This window comes from Sander vitreus, chromosome 20 (assembly GCF_031162955.1).
Source record: "Sander vitreus isolate 19-12246 chromosome 20, sanVit1, whole genome shotgun sequence".
Taxonomy (NCBI): Eukaryota; Metazoa; Chordata; class Actinopteri; order Perciformes; family Percidae; genus Sander; species Sander vitreus.
Genome location: NC_135874.1, coordinates 10,555,539 through 10,575,098, shown reverse-complemented (window position 1 = coordinate 10,575,098; position 19,560 = coordinate 10,555,539). Strand labels below are relative to the sequence as shown.

The 19,560-nt window shown below is 43.5% G+C and overlaps 1 protein-coding gene across 4 annotated transcripts in view; it reads left to right on the top strand.

Annotated features, from left to right (window-relative positions):
- The window catches only part of pcnt (pericentrin), a 38,687-nt gene that overhangs the window by 15,467 nt on the left and 3,660 nt on the right, over positions 1-19,560 (top strand). For 2 of the 4 annotated variants that reach the window (XM_078278298.1, XM_078278296.1), the window contains 31 exons: positions 146-244; positions 495-647; positions 1,405-1,551; positions 3,319-3,479; positions 3,879-4,045; positions 4,262-4,443; positions 4,554-4,716; positions 4,958-5,200; positions 5,709-5,941; positions 6,177-6,284; positions 6,599-6,619; positions 7,010-7,246; positions 7,341-7,514; positions 7,765-7,917; positions 8,109-8,279; positions 8,388-9,416; positions 10,481-10,651; positions 10,852-11,041; positions 11,365-11,699; positions 11,805-11,907; positions 12,102-12,274; positions 12,376-12,651; positions 14,395-14,552; positions 14,910-15,039; positions 15,632-16,423; positions 16,538-16,738; positions 16,894-17,112; positions 17,866-18,089; positions 18,172-18,251; positions 18,345-18,486; positions 18,592-18,719. In XM_078278298.1, the coding sequence (XP_078134424.1) occupies positions 146-244; positions 495-647; positions 1,405-1,551; positions 3,319-3,479; positions 3,879-4,045; positions 4,262-4,443; positions 4,554-4,716; positions 4,958-5,200; positions 5,709-5,941; positions 6,177-6,284; positions 6,599-6,619; positions 7,010-7,246; positions 7,341-7,514; positions 7,765-7,917; positions 8,109-8,279; positions 8,388-9,416; positions 10,481-10,651; positions 10,852-11,041; positions 11,365-11,699; positions 11,805-11,907; positions 12,102-12,274; positions 12,376-12,651; positions 14,395-14,552; positions 14,910-15,039; positions 15,632-16,423; positions 16,538-16,738; positions 16,894-17,112; positions 17,866-18,089; positions 18,172-18,251; positions 18,345-18,486; positions 18,592-18,719 (6,763 nt within the window). The remainder of the gene's footprint in view (positions 1-145; positions 245-494; positions 648-1,404; positions 1,552-3,318; positions 3,480-3,878; positions 4,046-4,261; positions 4,444-4,553; positions 4,717-4,957; positions 5,201-5,708; positions 5,942-6,176; positions 6,285-6,598; positions 6,620-7,009; positions 7,247-7,340; positions 7,515-7,764; positions 7,918-8,108; positions 8,280-8,387; positions 9,417-10,480; positions 10,652-10,851; positions 11,042-11,364; positions 11,700-11,804; positions 11,908-12,101; positions 12,275-12,375; positions 12,652-14,394; positions 14,553-14,909; positions 15,040-15,631; positions 16,424-16,537; positions 16,739-16,893; positions 17,113-17,865; positions 18,090-18,171; positions 18,252-18,344; positions 18,487-18,591; positions 18,720-19,560) is intronic. The other 2 variants (XM_078278299.1, XM_078278297.1) reach the window with 1 other exon arrangement.

Genomic DNA, 19,560 nt, shown 5'->3' with positions numbered 1-19,560 from the left:
ATATGTCAATTTTCTTAAATGCTTTTTCCTTTTTTATGATATGAGTTTTGGACAGAAAATGTTTTCAATCGTGCACTCTCCAATTTGATATTACAATGTTCAGCAAGATTTCATTTGTCTTTGCACTGTGTGCGCTTTTTCTCAGGTTTTAGAACTCGAGCAACAACACAGCACTGCTCTTCAGGAGCTCTCACATACCTGCACTACTGAGAAAGAACAACTCATTGCACAGTACCAGCTACAGGTGTGTGTGTGTGTGTGTGTGTGAGTTAACATGCAGTGCTGACTGTTGAGTTTTTTTGTAATAGTTGTCAGTAGAGTTCTTGTCTCTGTGGCTCTTACAGCCCATTAGAGAAGGGATTAGACAGAATTATTGTTCATCCTTCATAATGGTTTAGTATTTATTTGGATTTGTTCTAGCACTATGAATCTGAGCATTTGACCCAACTGCATATTGTGTTATTAAACAAACCCATGACGTGTGTCTGCTGTAGGAGTTGAGGGTTGTCTCTGCGCGGGAATTGGAGGCATGTCGCAGGGAGCTTGAAGAGGAGTCATCAAGGCAGCGTCAGCACTTCCTCGAAGAGGTGGAGCTCCTCAAAGTCCAATCAGAGGAGAGACTGCAGGACCGGATTAATCAACTGAAGGTAAAAAGGGAGATGCCTCGGAGTGATGAGGAAAGAGATGATGGGGAGAAGGCTTCAAAGCACCCTTTTGCTAAAGCTCTTTAATATTTGAACACCTTTTAGGCAGCAATGTTGCCTGCATATAATCATTCATGTTATGTGAAAAATATGATCTTTCCCATTATATTGTGTATTTATTTGACTCTGAGTGCCTGTTTGAAACATTATGTAATATCTCTGGATTATTGAGAGCTGTAGTGTGTACGCGTGTCAGTGTGTTGTAGCATTGCCCTCTCTAAGCTGCTGGGGCACCCGTTCATTCCTAGGGATAGCTCTTCCTGTTGGACTCTGTCCCACTGGAGCTTTATTCAAACCCAGTTTCCACATAATCCCACCATCATACTGTATATGTAGAAGTGTTCTTGTCAGTCTGTCTCTTTGTTCTCTGAATCTGTGTGCTGAGCTGTGCTGAGGGTGTGTTTGTGTTACTGCCATCTGAGCAGTGCTAAATGGGATGGATCTAAGCTTTTTATCCTCTGATGCAGATGGTTTTAAGGCTGAAGGTATTTTTTTTTTATTTATTTTTTTTTTTTCCTTCTCAGACATTTGGCATTTAACCATCTGAAATGTGCAAGCCAGTAGTCAGCCATAAGGCAGTGAGACATGGCCGGAGATCTCTTTAGTTGAGGAACAGATAAACCCATGCTATACTGCAGCTTTTAAAGATGGTGATCTGCATCTTTTAATTGATGTACCCACATCACTGCTTTGTTTGAAGACGGAGTTTGAAGAGCAGAAGGAGGCAGAGCTTGAGGACCTGAAGCAGAGCTTTACATCTGAACAGGAGGAGAAGGAGCAGAGCTACACGGACAAAATGAGCCAGCTCACTGTCCAACTGCAACAGCTAGATGCTGTGGTGGCCCAGGTACTAGAGACACACACACACACACACACACACACACACACACGCACACGTGCAATCCCTTTTTAGTCTAGTGTTTTTACAGGTTTTAAATGTTTTTAGTGCAAATGAAAACCTTAAATAAGGTGACACCTGCTGCCTCACTTTTCTGGGGGTCAGACTAGACGGATCTGCTTTTTATCATAATAAATACTGTAATACAGAATCTGTAAACTCACATTTTATAGCAACATGCATTCATTTACTTTTTGTCTCTATTCACTTTAATTTCATTACAGTATATTCTGCCTGTCATTGGAGCAACGATTCTTTTTGTTGGTTGGTTGTTGTGGAGATGTGAGGCATACTCAAACTTTTATGTTAATCGTTTCCTATCCCCTTGGTAACTAACAAGATAGTCTCTTTACCCCCTAAATCTTTTGGCTGCATAGGGACTTGCTTCATAAATACATGTGATTTCTGCAGTCCCATACCTTTCTTCTACTACTTTTAATTTTGTAAATCCATAATAAATCTTGTTGGCACAATCAACAAATGTGGCTTATGTATATATGCCATGGCACCTTCCCGGCTTGGTTCTTGATGGTGAGACACACACACACGCACACACACGGTTAGCAAAGAGAAGCTTAAAGAGCGGTTGGGAGGGTGCTGTTGTCAGGGCAACAGCATTGTTTTGTTGAGGCAGGTGGCTGCATGAGACGTGTTTTGATGGAAGGGAGAGGGAAAAAGGGAGGGAAGACGTGATCAAAGGAGAGGGGTATACTGACTCCTAACGACAGGTTAAAAGAAATTTGACTACAGACCTGAAAGAGAACTCGGATAAAGGCTCTTCTAAGAATCCAGAAGTTGTTCTTGCCTCAAATCCCGCACTGACTTGGCACTTAACTGGAGTACATCTGCCAACGATGCCTGATGATTACAGTCAGTATACTGTATGTGTGTGTGCTTTAGGCTGGTTTTAAAGGAGCAGGAATGTGTTTTTTGTAGCTTATATTTTTATATAATATATATTTGGGTGCTGGTTGTTGTCTCTGGATAAGGTCGATTTCTCTGAGAATCGACATCTGGTTTTGATTTCCTTTTTGAATGTAGCTTTTGTCATGTTCTTGGCACTGATAGGTTGTTGGTGGCCATGTGATTTTGTTGTTTCTCTTGTGACGGAGACACTGTGATGCTTTTTGAACAAACAGAACGAGCTGTGAGCCAGTCTTTGAGGTGTTCATTTAACTCATTTTGGTTTGAACTTCTTGCCCTAATTGCGGGTCAATCCTATTTTTCTCCCCTCTCTGGCACACAGTTACACACATGAATATTTTTTAAAGAAGTCATAGGGCTGGGGGGAAAACTCGATACATCCATAGTATAACAATATTTTCTGTGGCAATACTGTATCACTACACGGATGCCAAGTACCGATCTTTTATTATGTGTGATGGTCGATTTGTCCCATTTATTTATCCCATTTTGTAGCAATAAAATTGTAGTAGGACGAACAAACGGAGAAATGTATCTTTTTAGATAAAACAGATTTTCACAGTTTTTCTTTTGGGGTCATAAATTGAAGTTGGAAAAAGGTAATACATTGCAATATATTGCAGAATATCGCAATAAAATGTAAAATCTCAATAATATCGTGACCTAAGTAAAATGATATCGTATCGTGGGGTCTCTGGTGATTCCCACCCCTAGTGGGAGAGGGGCAGTTAATAGGTTTGTCTTAAGTGTTGGTAGAATTAACAAGCTCTCTCTGTGTGTCCGTTTTTCCAGCTGCGAGCTGAGGTTGGCTGTCTGCAGGGAGAGTTGGAAGGAAAGCGTGCAGAGATGGAGACTTTGGACAATATCCTCCAACGAAGGGAGCGAGAGAGTCAGGAGGGAGGCAACCTTCTCAAGATGCTCACTGATGACTTGCAGACTGCTAAAGATGAAAGGTAAGTGATGGTCTGTGTGTTTTATGTTGTGTGCATTGTTTAATATGTGTAGCTGGGTGAATTTTATACTTTGAAATGTGTCTTTGTTGAGAACATCAGCCCTTAGTTAATATTACCTGGTGACTTGTGGGTTTTTCAGTTAAATGTATGACATGACAAGCTAATGGCAACTTTGGACTATATAGATTACTTCAGATTCAGAAGAAATGTTACTTTCTGCCTTGATAAGTCTTGTTGGTACTACTGTAGACTTTTTCCATTTTATTTTACTATTTTAACCATTTTAACTTCATTGGAAACATTCAGACACTAGTGTGTTAAATGTAGCAAATAATTAGTTTGCCAACATAGTTGTGTACTTTGCTTTAGTGTATGTGTGTCTGTTGTGTGTTTTCCCAGACGTAAACTGCACCAGGCCAATGAAAAGCTGAAGAAGGTGCTGATTGAGATGATTCGCAGCACCATTGCAACAGAAGACCTGATTGGACAAAAGATCACTGCCAGAGCCAAAACATCGTCGAACCATCGGAAGAGTTCAACAGGAAACAAAGATGTACAAGAATCAGGTCTGTTGGCCTCTCATTCGTTCTGAAGTTGCAGGGCATGTTATGCTTTGATGATGCAGTGAACTGTTGGTTACTTTGGCTCAGTCTAGTTTTAAGGTAGAGATACAGATATACATAAACATTCAGTTCCTCACAGACCAAGGGTATTATTTTTGTATGTGCAATTTAAATATTTTCATCAATGCAACAATACATTTTGACTTATTCTGTTCATAGGTATTTCAGTTGCAGACATGTCTTCAGAAGACATGGAGCTGACCCATCTGCTCTGTGAGAGCCTGCTGGTGTCGGATAGTCAGATCAATCCTGGGGGAGAAGAAGCGGCTCTGAATGCCTGCAGCAGACTGCATCACACTGTTGACACACTACTGGAGCTGCTCAACCAGGCCAACACGCAGGTAATGGATGCATATACCTACTGATATCTATAACAGTCCACACAAAAACCTTCTTTCTTCATAGTATTGGAAGCTGTCTTATAATCGTGGGTTTCTCACTTATTCTTTAGCTGGAGCAGACTCATGATTTCCACCATTCTCTGGAGGAAAAGTTCTCTCAGGGCAGAGAGGACTCCGCCCAACTCTTTGTGCAGCACAAGCTCCAATTGGAGCAGCTTGATCAGGAGGCGAAGCTGAAGAGTAAACTCCAGCTAAAACTCCACAAGGCAGAGGGTGAGCACTGTAATCCTCGTTGGGTGTGCTTCACTTGACTCCTATTATGCTGCCAAGTTACAGTAGTTAAGCCACTGACTGTTAATAGGCCTCGCTTCAGTGCCTATGCTCAAATTTCACCACTTGCGCTAAAGTTTAAACATAACTCAGCTATTTCTGATGCTGAGCATAATAATCTCAAAAATGCGTTTTGTTTTTTTGCCTTTGACATAAACCTAATGACTTTGCATGATGTGTTCAGGGCTTCTAGAGGGCTATGTGGCTGAGAAAGCAGTGTTAGAGGAGACTCTGCAGCGGAAGGAGGCTCAAGAGGAGAGGCTAGTGGAGGAGCTGGAGGACCTGAAAGCAAAGCTGCACAAAATGCAGGGCCTTACTGCAGAGCTGGATATCCTCAGACTGAAGCATCAGGAGCTCAGTGAGGAGCATTCACTTCTCCTGTGCCAGAACGAGCACCTCTCCGCTGGACTGGGGGAGAGGGAGAAAGGTGAGCGGTTCAAGCATGAAATCATGCCTCTCTGTCTGCATAAAATGTTACATGACCTCTTTAGTGAGGTTGACCACACACTTATGATAATGTCTGTGCTCAGATGTGTCTTCTCTCCATAGGCCATTGGCTCAATTTAGATCCTGACGCAGGTTTGTGGGTCAGAGTGGAGTATGAGTGTGTGTTGAGGGGGTGGGGATGAATATGGAGTATATTTGCAGTGCTGTGTAAGTTTGCAGTTTGTAACACTGCCATTGCCAGTAGATTGTAGCAAAGGCTCTGAGTGCTGTGTCATATTTTTTTATTTTTTTTTACCTCCTTAAACAGTGTTCTAGTTCAGAGATGTCAAAGCAAATGCATTCAGTGCCTTTTCTGGAGGAAAGGCACAGTATGTGTGATAGCTGTATGTATTAACTCCCCTAATGTCTTGCCCACCTTTTAAAATTGCTGTGTGTGCACGTATTTATATCGAAACAATTGCCCTGACCTTCCCCTTTTATTTTTCAAGCTCTCCTGGCGGAGACGGAGCGTTTAACCCGGGATAGGCTGGACTTGCAGCGGCAGGCAGAGAAGGACCACAGCTCTCTGTCCCTGCGCCTCAGGGCCCTGGAGAGAGAGCTGGAAGAGCAGGAAACAAAGGGCCTGGAGACAGAGCAGCACCATAAGACCCACACCGAAGACCTCAACCAGCGTGTCCAAGCACTTGAGAAACAGCTGAAACACGACAGGCAGTTTATAGAGGTGAGATTTTACAAATTAAAATAATCAGAAATCTTGAATAATGTTGAGTGTAATTCTTCATGAATCTGCTCTTTTGTTTGTCCCTTTCATTTGCAGTCGTCTAAACAGTTACAATTATGACCTTCTTGCTTCATTTTCGTTCTAGTGTTATTTGAGAGTGTCCCAGGCAATTTTCCATGTTGCTGCTTTATGTAGCGGACACAATCTTTCACATCACTTGTTCCTGTGCATATAGGAGCAGGCTGTGGAGCGTGAACACGAGAGAGACGAGTTCCAGCAGGAAATCCAAAGCCTGGAGGCCCAACTCAGACAGACAGCCAGCGTGGATAACAAAGGACACAGGGTGAAGCCTTTTCATTTGATAGCAGATATATACAGTAACATCTAATAATCTGTAATATTTCTCAACTGGACAATATCTCACAAAATGCTTCGCACGAAATGCTTGTTTCTAGATAAAGAGTGCATTGTATTTGCAGTGGGGTTTTTTGTGATGAGTGTCTAATGCATTGCTGATGGGCTTATGAACCAGTTAACTGAAGTAGATATAGTCGTTATACTTACTTACAGAGGTTGAAGTGGTGAATGCATTGTTTGTTTGTCAATGAGCCTGACCTTTGCCATGTGTTTATCCCTGTGCTGAACGGATTGCTGTAGTTTGAGGACTTGGTTCTGCAGGTATGAAATCTAACTGTAGCAAACTTCTCTTAGCTCCTCTGACTCTTGTGCATGGTGTGTATTGTTCATCGTTATTTCTGTTTAATCATCCATAGATTAATTTTTACTGCTTATATGTGCCTGTCATTCGTTCTACAATCATTTCCATTTCGTCCTCTGTTTGCTTATTCATTTACTTCTGTTTTGCACTTCCATTTGTCTTTCACCTCCATGTCACTGTTCTTTGGAATGGCTTAACTTCAATGTTCGTACCAGCGGCAGCAGATCCGGAATGGCTTATTTATCTGAGGAAAAAAAAAAACATGTAGTTTTCCACTCGCAAATTTGTTTCTGCTGCTTGAAACATGACAAACTTGTCATCCAAAAATGTTGCCCCCTCTGTCTCCGCAGGTGGAGAGTCTACAAGCTGTCATCAAAGACAAGGCAGATGACCATGCATCTTTGCTCGCAGCCAATCAGCGAGCACAGCGGGATATTGCAGAGCGCAATGAGGAGATAGACAAGTTAGCTGGGCGAATCAGAGAGCTCGAGCAAGCACTGCTCAACAGTGCTGAGAGTAATGGATCTATCAGTCAACTGGAACAAGAGCTCCACAGAGCAAAGTTGAGAGAACAGGAGCTCACACAAGTAAGAAAATTGAACACGTGAACTTGAAATCACTCCTGATACTATTATGCACCCAACTGTTCTTTTTTCTCACAAATGTACTCCCTTTTGTCAGGATAAGGAGGCACTGGAGCAGCAGCAGCTGTCTAACAGGCTTCAGATATCCGCCCTGCAGTCCAAAGTGGATGAGACTAGACACTGTTTCCATGACAACACACGAGAACCCACCCAGGAGCTTAGCGATGCCCTTGACACTGCTCAGCAGAACCTACAGAGCAAAGAGCAAGAGGTCTGTAGGATTTTACGCCAAGCCGGCGTTTGGTAGCTAAGATGGTTTGGGCTGATGAGCGGTAGTTGTTGATTAATGTATTTGGCTGCAGTGCCACCTTTTGGTACAAATGTGTATGGGTATGCAGACTTTATCCATCTTTTAAAAGCCGACACTTGGAATAGAAAACTCTGAAAGCTCAGTATTTTTAACTCGCTACCAAAAACTGCTGCATCTTGTCTTTATTTAATAAACATGTTATATCTTTTAGGTGGAGGTCATACTTGGCCAACTGGAGACTGCGCAGAGGGACTTGAGCATCAAAGAGGTTGAACTAAAACACCTCACACTACAGCTGGAGCTACTGACCAATCAGAATGCGGCTCATGTTAACGAGCTCCAAGAACAGATTGCTGCCCTAAAGGTAGATGCTATTTGGTTAATTTCATTAAATGAGCTCAATTTAAAAGGTGTTCATATCCACATGGTGTTGATTTAGTTTCTTATATTCATTCTCTCATCAAGTCAATAAAAAAAAAAAATTTATAGAGAGGGAAGTAAAAACTTTAAACGTATAACCTATAATTGAACTGGTATGTAAAACTCCATTTGCAGGAGAATGTGTCTGCTCTCACCATACTCAAGGAGGAGAAAGAGGAACAGAGCGAGACGGAGGAAGAGAATCTCCCCTCAGCATTACTCCAGGAGAAAAATCAGGAGATCGACCACCTCAACACTGAGATCCAAAGACTGGAACAGGAGTTGGAGAACACCAGGGACAACAAGGTCAGAAGAAGTCAACACAGAATACATGCAGACAGTATGAAAGTGACCATAGTTGGAATAGGAAACTGTAACTTTCTGATTCATTGTTCTGATCTTTCTGACAAAAAGGCTTTGGAGGCTGAGCTTGAGGATCTACGCTCACAGGTGGAACACCTTCAGTCTGAAATCATGAGAGTGCGTCAGGACAAACAGGAAGAAGAGGAGCGCCTTCATGAGGTCATCAGCACGCTGCAGGCAGAACTCGCCACATTAGGCCCCAACCTGCATGAAGTCAGTGACTCTCAGGATGGTGACAGCATCAATCCTTCGCCGGCTCCCAGCCCCGAACCTCCCCACTTTACCGTCCAGGAACAAGAGGGGATGGGAGGACCAAACAGCCTGAAGCAAGAGCTCCGTCTGAGTCATTCTAACTCATCTCGTTCCCTTCGATCTCGTCTCAAGGCCCTCCAGAGTCAGCTGGAGACGGCGGTGGCAGAGAAAGAGGGACTGGAGCGATTACTGCTCACCCAGGAGGAAGAGTACAGAGAACACGGCAAGGAGTTTGGAAAGAGGCTGACGGCTCAAAGGGAGAGGGCAGATGAACTCCAAAGTGTCCTCACTGTCAAAGAAGCTGAGCTGGAGAAAGTCAAAGCCCAGATGGAAGAAGTGGAAATGGAGAAGAGGAAACTATCTGAAGAGGAGAAAGACGGTTGCCAAATTCAAGCCCAAGAGATGAGCGCCGTGCATGAGAGGAACGTCCACCTCAGCTCTCTGATTACGGAGCTCCAAAAGAAAGAACAGGAGAGCGTGAACGAGATCGAGACTCTAAAAATAAAAGACCAGGAGATGAAAATGGAAATGGAAGTCCTCCGAGAAACCAGTCTCACGCTTGAGAGACAAGTCCAGGAGGTGAGAGCCGAGGTGGTAGACATGGAGGAACTGGTTGCTGAGGAAAGGACAAAGATTACAAACCTCAATACTGTTAAGGGAGAACTTTATGCTGAACGTGAGGCACTGAGGAAGAGGGAGGGGCAACTCCAGGAGGAAATTGAAAGCCTTAGACAGGAAGTGACATCAATGAGAGCCTGTATCCAGGACCTGAACGCTCAGCTCGGTGAGAAGGAAACCAGTCAAGAAGAGGCTCAAAAGGAAGTGCTGGTGAGTGTCAGCTACAAGGTCAACTGTGTTGTTTTCAGCATTAAAAGCACAATCCAAAATGCAAATGTAAACCAAAATTTCAAAGACAGGAATGCAACCTCCTTGTCATTTCCCAATTGAATCATGGACCTTTTTCATAAAAGGAATACATGTCTTAAAAAAAAAAAAGAAAGAAAGGAATTAATGTATTTAGTAACATAAGATAATTAAGTCTCTTAAATGAATGTATGTATGCATGCATGCACGCACGCACACTTAGAATGTGTGTACATGTGGTCAAAAAAAGCACTGACTGGGCCTTTTAATCTGGTCATAAGAATTAGAACAAGTCTTTTTCTTCAGCCCATGCTCCAGGTTTGAAGGGGGTCTGGGTTCTTACCCAGCAAATTCATTCAGATAACTTGGTAAACCTGCTTCAACAGGCCCCATGTCCAGACAGGAAATATCTTGCAGATGTTTTTTTGTTGTTTTTTTGCTAGCATACAGCTGTGCTAGCGACTGCAAGTGAGACCACATCTGGTTATAGTTAACTGCCGTAACACGTCACATCACAGCGTCGTTCCTGAGAGAACCGACTCTTACTAACACAGAGGAAGTGACCTTAAAATGAGGAAGCAGGAGGAAAATCTTTGTTAGCTGTTTTTTTTTTAAAGCTCTGATGCATTTTATTTTTCATTTCTTTACGTTCTAACTTGGCAGGATGTGGTAAGAAGAGGTTGTGGTTGTTAAAAAAGAATGCATGGAGGCTGCAATCATTTGTTGGGCTGCTGCATGTCTGCAGACTGATCTGTTTTTGATAAGTACATAGTTTGTAGCAAATGTAGCCACTGTTAGTGTCCTAAAGGGGTATCTAGCAGTAGATATCAGATATAAAATGCAGCATGTACATGTGGTACTCGTTACATTGCAATGCAGGTTATCGGTTGTTGCTCTTATGTAAACAGTAGTTTTTCCAGGAAAAACTGAAAACTATGAATAAAATAAAGTTAAGATATGGTATGGGGATGTAGGGTTTCATGAATACGAACTATGTGGCTGCTAATAGGAATGTTTCGCTTTCTCAGACCCATGCTGAGGTGACCCTGGCTAAAGCGGACGCTGCCTTGAGACAGAGTGAGGCCGAGCTCGCCAGACTGAGAGCAGAGCATCAGGCTCTGAGGGCGGAGCTGACTGCGGTGAAACAGGGTCTGAGTACCAGTACAGAGAGGGCTGAGAAACTACACGAGGAAGGACAGGTGGGAATATATGACAACCGTGTACAGAATATCGGATATACTGTAAATTGCATAGCAGTGGGAGTTAATCCGTCTGTCTGTACGGATCCACGCTTTGTTTTCTATTTGAAATCATGGCAGTACTGGATTGAGTGTAATAAGCTGTATTGACAGCTGTGTTTTAATGTCACTTATTACTTAATGTCACTTATTTCGGTCAGACCAAAGACCGTGTCCTAGTCGACCTGGAGAATGATAACCAGCGGCTGAAGGCGGAGCTTCAAGGTCTACAAGAAGACCTGGCTGTACAGGAAGAGGAACTAGCCTATCAGCAAAGAGAACTACAGCAATTGAGACAACACTGTCACCAGCAGGACACACTTCCTCACCAACAAGGATACCCACAGAAGGGTGAGTACTTCATGATGCTTCAAACATATACACTATTTTTTCAGATTCTGTACAGTCCTATGGCACATTCACGTTAACGACATGGACGTAATTACGTTTAAGTGTTACTACCACCTATTGAACAGTGGAATAGTGTGACAGCATTGGTAGGGCTGTGTAGCATCTCACCTGTATGTGTCTGCATCTGCGTCCTTGTCTGCATACACAAGATGAACAAAACGGGGACCCACTCATAGAAGAACTCCATAGCGTGCGTCATTAGAGGTCAATGGCATTGTAAATGTGTTCACATAATGACAACTTTCATTTTCTTCATCTGCCAGGTATTTCTCACAGAGCTTTTGAGGACGTTGTGAGCGTCTCTCGTGACGACGCCTCTCTGAGCTCTCCGGAGGTTTTAAGGAGACTCGAATGCTCCGAAGACAGAATCCCAGAACGGTTCCACGCTTCTGTTCTCTGCTCTCGTCTGTCTGAGTTCAGTGCTCTGAACAGCACAGGCCTGGATCTCCCCCAGCTCAAGACCTCTCCCAGGGTTGTGATGGAGCCTCCACACTCAAGGACCATCACACCAGATCCAGCCACACAGAGTAGCCACTCCCCAGGCCCTGTGTCGGTGTCTGACAACTTTTCCATGCTAGACTCACTGGACACTGACAAGGTATGTGGTCTTAAACTTCCATACATGCTACATTTTTGAGCATAATGGCCTTTTCTTTGGTTCAGATATGGTTAATATGTTTGTTTTTTTGTTTTGCTTTTTAAGGTGCGCGAGATGGAAGAACTTGACCTAACAACGCCTCCATCTCCTCTTGGCTCCACCTCCTCCTTGTCTGCACCAGAATGGGCCAGTGATGGATATGGCAGCAGTGAGTATTATAAATAAATAAATGGTTTTTGGAAAAAATTGAGCTTTCAGGCTTTGGCTACACAGACGATACTTGTTAGTAGCATAAATTAATTGTTGGTTTTAGTATTTTCATGGAGTTTGTTGACATTAGAAAAAACTGAATGTCACCAGACTTATTAACTTTAACTCTTCTGTTCTTCTGTTGTGCTTCAGATGTGAGTTCAGAATTGGGTGCAAGGCTGAGAGTGGAGCTGGAACAGACTGAAAGGCTGGATGCTCAGTTTCTTGAGTATCTCCGCTGCCGAGGAATGAACCCCACAGTTAACACAGATAGTGCTGCAGGCAGTATGAGCTACAGCGATGACCTGTTGTCACCTGAGCTTCAGGTTGGCTTAATTGATACTATTCTTCTATTACTATACTATAATTCTATTCATTTGACAGTAGGCCTAGATTTTACTCAGTTTCTTTCTCCGTCTTTCTGCAGGGTTTGTTAAAGAAAGTGTATCAAGAAAGCTGCAGAATTCTCACTTTGTCCCAACGTCGTTCCACTTCCTCAAGCCAACCTCATGTCTCCGACTTAAGAGCCTTCTCATTGAGTCAGACAGAGCATTGTTCTGAAGATGGCTCAATCATACGGGACCACCGGGACAATTCATCCTCCAACCCCCCCATGAGCTGGCAGCAGGAAAAGAGGGCACTGCAGGAGACTGTAATTGCTCTCCGAGAGCTGCTCTGCCGAATGGCCCAGAGACACACGCAAGTGAGTTTCTTTAGTTTTAAAGATACTTTACAATCATCTAGTGCCAGGGAATTTTGTTTTAAATCTTAACTTAGTGGCATGACACTATTAAATTCTTTGTATACATAACTGCAAGTTCCTCCTTCACTTTAATGTTTATTTAGGTATAAGGCAAGAGTGATTAAACTTAAAGCTGTAATCTCAAAGATTTTCATTTAAATAAATGTCTGTTAAGTCACTATCACTGAAGGAGGTAACACAATGGTGATTGATCCTATAGCTCACTGATAAAAAATATTGCAATATTTAATATTTGCAGTATTGTGAACTGGGTGTCTGGCGTGACATCTCCCAGAAGAAATGGTGTATTACAGTTTTTCTACATTATATATACACACAAAAAAGGGAACTATGCACACAATTCTGAAAAGCTGAAGCTCATGTATCATTAAGACTCCAGACCACAGAAATAGAACGAGATTAATTCTGTTTTGTTTCAGTTCAGACCAAAGATTTGCGACGAGTTGAAACTTGCAACTACTTGCAATGCGCCAATCGGCAACGTTCTGAAAAAAGTGTTTTATTTCTCTGATTCGCTACTTTGTTCTAACGCCGCTCCCTCTCTTCAGTCACTCTCTAGTAGAGCTTAGATCTGGCCCAAAAGATCAAGCCCGACCCAACCCAAGCCTGTGCACATTGTGTCCGAGACCGCCCCGGCCCGACACATTAACTGGAATTATGAGCCCGAGCCCGATTTCAACCTGACTCTTTTAATACGTGGGCCGTTTATAACTGACGTTCTCAACTACAATTCAGAGTTGTTTGAACTCAACGCATTTCTCTGTGAGGGCTTGCTTCGCCCTCATGCTTGGAGAAGTAACAAAAGAGGACGTTGAAGGCTGACTGTCATCTTTTCTGCCACGGCAAGCCTGCTTCATGTGTCTGTTCATCATCCAAGTCCCCGTTTTATTTGCTGTCACAGGCGAGCAGCGTGCCGCACTTAGCCTAATGCACTCGACAAAGCCGACACACATGTTGTCACTGCCCACGACTTGTTTAAAATGGTTCCATACCTCCGACTTTCCTCCAAACTTGCTCAAAGGTAATTCTCCTGTTTTTCTTTTTTTCTTTACATCCTCAAGCTCCATGTTGCACTTAAGCTACACCATACAGCACAGAAGGCCCGGTGTGATGTGTGCGAGAGGAGACTCTACGCATGACATGCGTTGCATTTTGTAACTGTAGTCCAACTTGTGTAACTTTTTGGACACATTTGTTACTTTGGCCTAAATATAGCCTATATAGCTAATATTTCTGATTATGACATAGCTTTCTCCCCACCCAATTATAGGCTAATAAAGTAATGATTAAAAAAAACAAAACACAAAGGCTTGATCAAGGGCCCGGCTCGGCCCGAGGATAGTGGCAGAAAGCTCGGATATAACTACTAATGGACATAAAACAGTTAGTTGTAACTGATATGACCAGCTGCCCTCGCTAATGGCTGTTGAAACAGGTGACCTCCCTTACGTTCTAAAACCAGCCACTGGCGACTTGACAAGCTAATGCAGGCGCCACCATCAGCTGGCTTGAGTCGAGTGGAGACGGGCCAGTTCCGAACACTGCAACTTTTCCCTGCAACGTTCTAAAGTGGTTTTGTCTCATCACAAATCTTAGGTCTGAATCTAAGGTCTTAGGTCTGGGCTTAAGAAGAGCCATTATAGTGTCTGAATTTGTCTCTTGCTTACGTTCTTTCTTCCACAGACTGACTACAGAGATGAAGATGACTGGCACAGAGATCAGCCCTGGACTGACAGACAGGTTGAATCCCAACTAAGGGTCGAGCTGGAGGAGAGTCAGAAACAACTGAAATGTGCCCATGACACTCAGCAAGAGCAAAAAAACAAAATTCAGTCAGTCAGGTATATCTCACACACACACACACACACACACACACACACACACACACACACTACATGTACACTGAATAATAGCTTAAAATTGCACCTTCTCCACAAGTTGACATATCAAACAAAAACAGACTACACTGTATATTGTCAGTCATATTGGGTAAAGTCAGCAGTTTGTTACTAGCAGGATGCAACCCAATGTTTTATTTGAATCTTTAAAATTGAGATTAAATGACTGAACATTAGTCAATCAAATTAAATCCATTACATAAATCCTTTCGTTCTCTTCACTGTTTCTGTCACACTCACACAAAATTGGTGAAAAGTAAGGTTACAAGCAATTACAATTGTGCTTTTGTTTTTCTTCAGGCTGGCTCTAGAAGAGGGTGAGGAAGCTTTGAAAAGGGAGCAGACCAGAGTCCAGGAGCTTCAACAACAACTGGAACAGGAGAGAGCTCTGAGTCTCCGTAAGGACAGAGAGGAGGAGGAAAGGAGAGGGGTAAGACGAGGACTAAAAACATGCATAAAAAAACAATTTACAGAATATTCATTCTGTAAATTGTTTTTTTTGGGGCATTTCTGCCTTTTATTAGATAGGAAAGCTGAGATATGAAAGGGGGGGGGGGGGAGACATGCAGGAAGACCGTCACAGGTTGGATTTGAACCCTGGACCTTCTGCGTCGAGGAATTAACCTCTGCATACGTGCGCCCGCTCTACCCACTGTGCTAACCGGCCACGAATATTCTGTAAATTTTAATATAAAAGCTGGTATTCAAATGATGAAATAACAGCCGTGAACAAATATTTTTGTACTCCTAGAACTATAATTATTACCAGTTGTTTCTTCTTTGCCGTACTTCTGATTGTGTTAAGTTACCATCAACACATTTTTAATGTTTTAATGGTTTTCATTCATGGTAGCTTAATGTTGTTTTGGGAAAAGGGCAAAGTATAAACACAAATAACAAATGTTCTTAATGCTTCCGGTGTTTTCACTGAGTTTTTAAAACTTGTGATGTAAAGAATCCAGATGTTACTTGAGCTTTTCATTTTTAAACTCTGACAGATGACCCTCCTCTTCTCTCTGCAGGCTTTGCACATATCTTCTGAGCAGCAGAGGTCAGAGTTCATGGCTCTGAAGGGTCAGGTGGAACAGGAGAGGGTGGCCTGCAGCAACCTCAGACAGGAGCTTCAGATTGAACAGTCCCGCAGTGTGCTGCTGGAGAAACGCCTTAACGACACCCAAAAGGAGCTAGAAGATGAACGACAACATTCTGCTCACCAACAAGAGCTCAACTTGCAAGACAAGACTCGTCTTGAGCGCCTTCTGACTGAGGCGGAATCGCGCCTAGCTGAAATTCACTCCAAGCTCGCAGATGCTCACAGCAAGCTGGATAAAGAGAGGGACCGTTGCTCCAGGCAGGTAGATGAACTCAGCCGCAGACACGAGGCGGATGCCGCCAGAGACCGGAAGTTCATCTCCGACATGCGCACCCAGCTAGAGCAGGAGCGAAGGCAGGGGGAGGAGCTAGTAGCTGTGATGGACAAACTGAGGGCCGAGGTCCTACAGAGCAGGAGGAAATGGGAAGAGGAGGACAGAACGAGGAGGGTGGAGCTGCAGAGGGAGCAGGAGGCCTCCACCCGACATCGCGTAGCTATGGAAACCTTGCAGCTGCAGAAACAGGAAACCATCTGTGCTTTAGAGATGGAGCGAGAGCGGTTCAGACACCAAGGGGTGGAGCTGGCCGAGCTGAAGGAGCGACTGCGACTGCTGAAGGACAAAGAGAGGGAGAGGGAGGAGCAGTGGGAGAGAGAGAGGAGGAAGGGGAGGCAAGAACAGATGGAGAGGGAGAGACGACAGGAGAGGACCAACAGCAAACTGGTAAAATCTTAAAGTACTTCTTTAGTATACTCACTATTTTCACAAATGTAATGCTCTTATTTGAGATATTTTGGATACACACAAACCCGCTGCCTTAAATATTTTTGACTTTAGTGTGAGTTGGAGTTGTTGAGGCAACAGGATCAGCAGCGCATGCAGGAGCTGCAGCGCACACTGGCAGAGCTAGAAAGAGAGGAGAGAGAGATGGCTGCTCAGAGGCTGTCAGGACAAACCAAAGGGCAGCAACACATGGCTGGATCTTCACAGCATCTCCAAAGTGACTTCCAGGCAGGCAGCACACAACCAAACCAGCAGGTACACAGAAGTTATTACACAAACACTTCAGTAAAACCAGAACATGGTGCTATGCCACAGACTTATTTGTTACTGTTAGATGCTTATAATGCTGGTATTATAGGAATGTGAACTTACTGGACTGTAAAATGAATGTTCTTTTTTTCTCGCCGTAGATGCCGTCCATGCCGTCATCACCCAATCTGCTAGACAGGTTGTTGAAGGAGAACTCTGAGCTGATGGCGCGTGTGACATCACTGAGTCAGGAGAGAACCACTCTCAGACATAGACTCACGTGCCTGGAGCGACAGCTGCGGCGCACCGAGATCGAGCTCGCCAAGGTCACCACGGAAACTGAAAACAGACCCATCAATGATGTGACCAGGAACAGCAAGGTCAGTAGGAAACGCATGCAAACTTTGGTGAATCCAAACTGTTTAATTACTACATGTTGGCTTAAAGCTATAGTGCGTAGTTTTTGTCGCCCCAATGAGGGATTCTAAGTAATGACAACACTGTCGGCGCATCAACATGATACAAGCCTTACGTGATCGCGCAAGCGCCCCCACCCCTCCTTGATGCAGTTGCTAGCAGCTAAGGAGGACAGGATGATTAAAATAACATGATTCATTCATTCAAGATCATTATCTTCACTCGAGTTTCAGAACGGAAAAGTCACCGGACGACACAATCTTCTGAACATAGCCATACAGAGAAATACAGAGAGTTGTGTGGAGCTGATGGTCTTAATTAGCTCTGTAGCAACTCCTTTGGCAATGGCTTTTACATTACATTATTACATTACATGTCATTTAGCTGACGCTTTTATCCAAAGCGACTTACAATTGCTATAATATGTCAGAGGTCGCATGCCTCTGTAGCAACTATGGGTAAAGTGTCTTGCTCAGGGACACATTGGTTGATGTATCGCAGTGGGAATCGAACCCAGATCTGGCATGTGTCATATCCACTGCGCCATCACTACAGTGGCTTGAATGTAATTGACGTTTATTAATATTAAAAAGTTATGCACTAAAGCTGTAACTGTAAAAATGGCTTTGAAATACAATATCGGCATATGTCAACTTGAACATCTTACTGTTATTACACAGGGATGGAACAATTAAAACCTGTTCATTGGTTTGCAGGTGCAGCGTTTGTATGAGCGCTACCTGCGTGCTGAGAGCTTCAGGAAAGCTCTGGTGTACCAGAAACGTTACCTGCTGCTGCTGTTGGGAGGTTTCCAGGAGTGCGAGCAGGCGACACTGTGTCTCATCGCTCGCATGGGGGCACGGCCGTCACCCTCCGTTTCCCAGAACAGACCCCTCGGGCGATTTAGGGCTGCTGTACAAGTTGTCATTGCTGTCTCCAGGTAGGAGCATACCAGGATGTTAAGATGTACGAGTTACCTCAGCCTTGTCTATGGATAAAACTGATCACACACTTTATTTCAGAATGAGGTTCCTGACCAGGAAATGGCAGAACGCGATCAGAAGATTATCTGTATCTGGGACTGTCAATGGGCATGCTCCAGGTCAGCTCAATGAATGCATTCTATGATAATATGCATCACTTGACGGTGTGCATGTATGCGTGGGAGGATTTTTAATCTCAATCTCTCCTACAGGACCTAAAGCTGAAGTTTTAAGGCAACAACAGCCAAGATTAAATTTTGACTCTCCGCCAAACCGAGACAGCGGTGCCGTCCACAGAGAGACTGCGTCAGCTCTCGTTCCACCTACAAAATCACCCTTCAGGTTGCACAACAGGTTTGGGCTCTTCTTCCACTTCAGATTGTGAAGGGGAAGACTTCACAAATATTTTAATGGAATTAAAGTCATTTTTCATCAATTTCATCGTTCTTTTTTCCTCAGATCGTACTCCAGCACCTCTCTGGCCTCGGAGCATTCAGGAGGAACGTCTCAGGATCCAGAACGATCTCTGACAGAATATATCCACCATCTAGAGAAAGTCCAGCAACGGTTGGTGGGAGCAAGACAAGGTGAGCAGTGTTAAGTCTGGTGAAACAGTTGAATTATAGCACAGAAGATGGAGTTGAATGCACCAAGGTGGATGACATTTTGATGCAGACTGGAAACACTGGGGGTAAGGTCAACACTGGGTCCATTCATCGGTTAAAGGATTGGGGCACTGTCACTTCTTGGCTGTCAGTCATTTCACTTTGCTCCATGGCAAACATGTTTGTGTTTACAATTTATCAATGATTGGCTGTACAAGGCTCTGGGCAGCGTGTAGTTAGGTTAGAAATTACACTGGTGATGGTACCCACAAATGTGAAGGCATCCCACTCAAAAACAGCCATTATTAAGCACAACTTAACTTGTGTTCGAAGTGCCTAATTAGGATATTAGAGAGTGATATCACACTGGGAGATGTTACAGGGCAATGGATTTGTTTTATAGCTTTTATGCCGAGATCGGACTGTACAATATCAGCCCGGTGCTGATGGCCCAAACAAGAGTGGTAGGCGCAACGGTCTACTTTTATGTTTCCAGATTAATATCATTCATGTAGGTGCTGTCAGGTGGAACAGTAATGTTGTTTCCTGGCACCTTACCAATCGCCTCTAAATGTCATGCAAGTCAAAAAGACTGAGTCATGGCCAGAATTTAAAACTCTAACTCTATCTGACACAATAACTATATCATAAAACAAAAACAATTGTGTAGTCTGATCCCAGCATTAGATGCATGTCTCCTAATTTGGTCGCTCGTTTTCCAGGAAGTGTTTTTCCCATCTCTCTATGAAATGTATACACAGAAACTGCACTGCTGGCTACAGAGTTCTTTACAAGACAAGTAATTCTAGGAAAGAAAATCTGA